General features: G+C 50.8%; 1 protein-coding gene across 1 annotated transcript; it reads right to left on the bottom strand.

Moving 5' to 3' along the window:
- Window positions 1-2,076: 2,076 nt before the first annotated feature.
- On the bottom strand, window positions 2,077-4,626 carry AAFC00_006562 (uncharacterized protein; the record flags this gene model as incomplete). The annotated part of the gene is made up of 4 exons (XM_069346535.1): window positions 2,077-2,173; window positions 2,229-4,090; window positions 4,141-4,218; window positions 4,270-4,626. The coding sequence occupies 4 exons, from the start codon at window positions 4,624-4,626 to the stop codon at window positions 2,077-2,079; spliced, it is 2,394 nt and encodes a 797-aa protein (XP_069199404.1).
- Between the last annotated feature and the right edge of the window lie 1,363 nt (window positions 4,627-5,989).

Below are 5,989 nucleotides of genomic sequence, written 5' to 3'. Positions count from 1 at the left end.
GCTTAGGTAGGGAAATAGGTGCAAGAAAGATAGTCCTTGAGAAACCGCATGAGAAAAGTCAGAGCGTAGGAGGGAAAAAGGCAACGGACTGTAGACTAGATGAAGAAGAGGCCAAAAGAAGGAAAAGAGATTGTGCTAACACCGCCGCCCCTCGGGCCCTACCTTTAAGATCTTCCTTTAAGCTGTTCAGGTTTCCCTCCCCCTCCCAATGACAGAAACCGTGCCTTCGAGATGCCATGGCTGGGGCACGGGGCACGGAAAAGGCCCAGCCTTTTTCAGCTTGACTGTCCAATGATAGCTTGCGACTGTAAGGCCAATGGATAATTATAGGGAAGACGAGACTCACGCGAACCCAGTGTTTTGAAGCCCTGCGAACCAGGGTGCTAGTTATGATCAGCAATGGCCTATTAGGGAATGTCGATCAGTGCTATTTCCTTACCTTAGGTATTTGCTTATAGTGGAGTGACGTAAATCCTGTGGTCGGGTATGACGAAAGTTCACCCTCTCGTACAGTTGCCTACCGATGGTTCTGTAGCGCGATCGTGAACTGTCTTCATGGGGTCCGTGAGCCAAGTTTTATAGCGAACAGTTACGATGTATATCAAAAGTGCAGATGTCGGCCATCCCCCTTGGCTTAGACTGTTGCTATCTGGATCTCAGGTTCACGTCGGATCTCCATTGGCTTGGCACATTAAAAGGAAGCACGTTGTGTGTTCCCCTATGCTTCTTCTGCTTGTACAAAACGTTCATGGTTCGCAGACAGGAATGTCAAAGATCGACACCAGAAGCGAAGCATAATAGCACTGATAGGACTCACTATTACTTATCTGACCGATGCTTGTACAGTGTTGCGGCTTACATGGGTAAATCGTGGTGATTGACAATAATACAAGCAAGCATATAGCCTTGGCCGTAGCTTCGATCATCGTTTATCGTCGTGTCGTGGAGCCATTTTGTAGGTATGACGTATAGAGGTAACACGTTCGTTTCGTGCAGCTCTTAGATTAGGTCAAGGGTATCGACACTATACTTTTTATACAAAGGCGATGCAATGCGAGGTCGTAATCGAGCGCTCCGCCTTGTCTTTATGTGCGTGTAGAGACTATCTTTGCCTCGAAAATACCATGTAACAACTTCGCATGACCAGGACTTACTGCCTCCAGGACATGTCTCCGGCTTGCTCATGTTACCTAATTTATTCCATTCGCAGAGTAGCTACTAGTCATGTTCGAAGACCGTCCGGTACTGTGGAGCATCACTTACGGCATTTGCGGGCTGGATGAAGGGCCGTCGTGGGAAATCGTGCCTCGCGAGCCGAATTTTGGTATGTCGCAGCGAAGCCCCTATCACTCCTACTTCTACGGAGCCATGTCCGAATTGATGGACTAGGGCGCATCTTTAAAACATGCCCAATACAACCTATAGGGAAAACAGTGATATCTCCGCAATCTCGGACATAAATAAGTGATCTGCTATAATTTGACCAGGACGAGCGCTGAGGCTCCTTGGAGACGAGATATAGATTGCAACATCTTCACCTCTACATCTATTGGTATGAACGATAATAATTTTACGCACTTGAGTGCAAGTGGAGGATTTGTTCGCTATAAATAGGCAAGGAAAATGTATGTTCTATGCGCGCTCAAGACCAATGATATGCCTTCACTGGAATATGCATATCCGCCCTTGTCTGATTATGGTTCCCTTCCAACAAAAAAAAATCAATTCGAGTAGATGGTAGGATGAGTCCCACTTCGCGAGTATGATCGCTCCATGCCAATGACCAATAATGAATCGCAATCATTGCTTCTGATGTACGATTATGCAGACAGACTCAGCCGCTCTGTCGCGCGTGCAAATGCGCAAACGCAAGTTGTGACCGTAACATCCTCCCTTGATCTGTGAGAGTAATCCAAAAGTAAAGTAGAAAGGGCGCCATGATGTGATGTTCTCTCGCGCCGTTGCAAATATAAGGTCTATCGTTATTATATCGGCCGAGGATGCAGTAGGGCCCGCCCGAAATGAATTAGAAAAGATTAGTTTTTACTCTTTCGACTGAGCTTGGCCTCGACACGTCTAGCGCGTCACTATGAGACCAAAACCATCTAACCACTGACCGCAGCTGCCGTAGAAGCCTGCGATTGTGAATCCCCGAGGTGGAAATATCGTATGCCTGGTCCAAGTCAGCTTTGAATAATCGTGACGTAACAGCGCGCGAGGGTACTCACTGGCTACCGCCCTGCTTATTACCAAAGAATTCACTGCGCCGCCCGGTGTTTGTCACAATTTGGATACCATCGATCCATGCACCTGAGCGGATGACGAATCCGGATATGACTTCTGCTTTACGGCTGGCATCAAGGTAGAAGGCGTCTCCGCCCTCCTTACCGCCTTTCTTACCGAACAAGCGAGTTTCACCGTCTGCAAAGACAAACTCCAAGCCGTCAAGCGCAAAGCCGGAGTATACCCTGACACAGGTCAACAGTTTGTGCTTCTCGGCAGTTGACTGTAGGATTAGCTCCTGTGGTTGGGTTCCATCCATCTGAGAACTGCCTAGCTTGGAGCCTCTGAACCCTGCACCTCCACCCGGAAGCTTGATTGCAGCGCCCTTGCTGACATGTCGACCAAAGTCTTCGATTTCGTGCTCGCCTTGACCCAACGAGAAGATCTTCAATCGTAGCTTCTTGTTCTTGTTGGCATCGCCGACCTTCTCCCGTAGATCTTGCTCGGTCAATGTGATTTGTCGAGGCGCCACAGATGGTCCACCCTTGTCAATATACTCGATCCAGTGTCGGCAGAGCTCATCGCCTTCGGTGTAGATTTCGACAAATGTGATCCCCGTCGATGAGGTAATCAGAGCAGAGCCCTTGTCCACAGCCCAAACCATAATGTTCTCTTCGGGAAGCACAGGGACATCATTCGGGAGGGTGAAACATGGGTGTGCACGGAAGCGTAGAATGTCGAGTCTGTGCCAGGAGCATTCGTCCTGTGGGAGAACTGGGTGGAGACCGCGCGACTGTGTCCGGGTAGCATACGGCTCTCTGACGGTGAATGTCCTGTTCAAACGGACGTAGTCTCGGAGCATAACACCCGACTCCTGATGTGGGCAGCCAAAGAGATGTCCCGTCTCGTGCATGTGCGCTCCGATACCGATGTTGGCGGCCTCCCAGCTACTCCCGCTCTCGTTGCAGTCGTTTGCGACATAGTTCGTGTCGGTCTTGGTGCAGTCAGAAAAGGCAGGTACGACCTCGTCGATGTGTGCAGGATAGGACTGCAGGAGGTGAGAGCCAAAGATGGCCAGCTTGAGCTCATTGTCTCCACCACCAAGAGCTGCGTGGGCGCGAACAGTGCCGGTGTGTTTGTCCCAATGAGCATCAAGGTACAGACAAGACACGTGCTGCGTCTGGCCTGGCTTGACATTGAAGTAGGCCTTGCACGTGTCCATGGCGATGGAAAAGAGATCGCCCTTTCTCTTAGCGGGACCATACTGCTGTGCTAGATCAAGATCCTGAATCTCCTGTACTGTCTTATCCACGGTTATGACATGGATTTTGGCCTCGCTGCGCATAACATTCGTGACCATATCCGAGCCATGCAGGGTACCTGCCTGCCACTCTTCCTCAAATCTGAAGCACCTTCTGCCCATACCATTTCTCTGCATTTGCTCTCCCGTGAATGCCTGCCAGAGGTAACCTGCCATGCGGAACTTTCGAATGGCCGTCTCCAAGCTATTGCCCTCGAGCTTGACACGTTCTGGCACAGCATCGAATGTGCGGGGTGAGTCCTTTGCGACCAGGATAGCCAGGTGGAGCGGCGGAGCGGATATCATGGGAAGATAGTTGATACTAATGAAGGTTGAGTAGACCTCGAGCGCCTTGTCGTTGGACGGTCTACGCTGCTGCGGTACGAAGTCCAGGCGCAATCTGTTCGGGCCGGGCTGCAGAACGATGAGAGCCTTGAAGTATGAGTCCGATACAGGCCAGGCAGTAGGAGGGAAGTGGTCTTGGTGGTGACAGACTGTGAGCTCGCCGTCCAGCGGCTTCTGGAGCTCACCTACCACGCCATTGATCAAGAGGATTTTTTGGTGGACCTGTTGAGGGTCAGTCACTCTCATACAGCATAAGTTTGCGGATCTCCTACCCATGAGCCGTCGGAAACGGAGACGACGCGAGGGGCTAAAGGCGACATGGGCTTCACCGACCCATTCGCTGATTGACCCTGTTGAGGTATTAGTGAAAGCATGCGCATTGATTCAGACGAACAACTCACTGCAATGCTATAGCGACTGCTCGAGTGGTGTGCCATGTCTGGACGACCAGCAAGAGACGGGGGCGTCCTGCTGCCATTTGATGCATGTGTCCCAACAGTACTAAGATTATTGCTGGAAGGTGAACGACCAGGCAAGCTCAGGTTAGGTGACTGCGCTTGAGGCGGGGGTGATCTCCCAGCAAAGATGGAGCCGAGCGTGGACGAAGACTTGTTTGCATTCTGAGTGAGTGGCTTTTGGGCAGGTGGTGGCCCTTCATTATTCGAGTTGGAATCGCTACTGGAGTGCGAGTCTCCAGTCTTGAAACTGGCTTTGGTGGATTTGCGGCGAAAATTGAGATCCTTCAGGAAAGACGGCATAATGGCGATAAGCCCTGTCTAACGCTCTTCTGCAAGTAAACAAGTGCCAAACAGCGAGCGACGGAGGAGATAGCGACAGCGACAAACGAAATAACACGGGCTGGGCTTTGTAGAAAAAGGCAGAGAGATGAGAGAGAAAGTAGAGTGACAAGAGGTTGATGCGTGCCAGGAGCAGCTTTATCTTTTGGTTGGTCAGATTAGCTACGGCCGCGCAAGCAGGCTGCCGGAGGCTTGATCTGCAACCTTTTGAATCTTGTCGTGTGGAAGAGCGAGCTAGATATGCAACGATAGCTAAGGGAAAGACGTAGATTGTCCAAGAGTCTCTCGGTCACGCAAGAATGCGTTTATGTTGGAGAAACAGAAACAGTTTACAGAATGAGCAGACTCGAAGCAAGGAAAGCGACAAGCGATACTAGGGCGTCAGATTGCGAATGGGTTTTACGCTTCACCCGGGGGATGGTGGGAGAGGTGTGAAGCGCATCAAGGGTGGCTCGAGGCATGCGAGTAATGTGGCCAAGATTAGCTTGATTGCAGCAAGTTGCACACTTGGTTATTAGACAAGCCTCCGACGTCTTGCTGTGGATTCTCCGAAAACCTGGAGAAGCAGAGCGCACAGGGAGAGAGTGGTAATTACGACGATGCGATAGACATAAGGTAGATATAACAAGGGCCGGGTGAAATGAAGGACATAGCAATGAACTTTTTATCTTGCTGCTACCTGTCAAGTACGCACCCGCTTGACAGCATACGGCGAAACAACCGGTGGCCCAGGGAGCCTTCACTCGTGCAAATTGAAGGCATGCAACACAAGGCCATGTGAAACTTTACAATCACGGCGGACTGCAGATTGGGGTGGTCATGGCGAAGAGAGACCTCAGACACGACAGGCCGTGCACGAGGTGCGTGGAGAGTCATGATATCATGGAACTCTAAATATTCGTATGGCCAGTGGTGCTTTAGGTATCTAGTGCGGCGGCAGTGGGTTGGCCGAATCGGTCGATGTACAGATGTGGATCTCGTGCTTGTGGTGAAGAAACGGAGAAGACGGTAAGGTGATGCCGTGGGCGAGGGAGGCAAATGCGTTTAAAGTATGAGGGGCACAGGCTGCACGAATCGTTGCCGCAATTGAAGCGTGAAGCGTGAGATGGCACTAGATTTGGTGCATTTGGTGCAATACCTTACCTTAGTCTATCGGCTCGTCGGAGTCAGTGAGGGCGACACTGGTTTCCGTAAGGTACGGAGTACTGTTTCTCTGAATCCCAGAGATTCTGCAATTCGCTAAACAAAAGGCTGGGTGCCTTACCTTACCGTTACAGGTACCTTTCCTAGGCACTTTACCAAAAGCCACTTTAGCCCCGTTCTC

This window comes from Neodothiora populina (genome assembly GCF_041146345.1).
Source record: "Neodothiora populina strain CPC 39397 chromosome Unknown canker_contig_8, whole genome shotgun sequence".
Taxonomy (NCBI): Eukaryota; Fungi; Ascomycota; class Dothideomycetes; order Dothideales; family Dothioraceae; genus Neodothiora; species Neodothiora populina.
The sequence above is the reverse complement of the archived record's forward strand: the minus strand, read 5'-3'. Positions and strand labels throughout refer to the sequence as shown.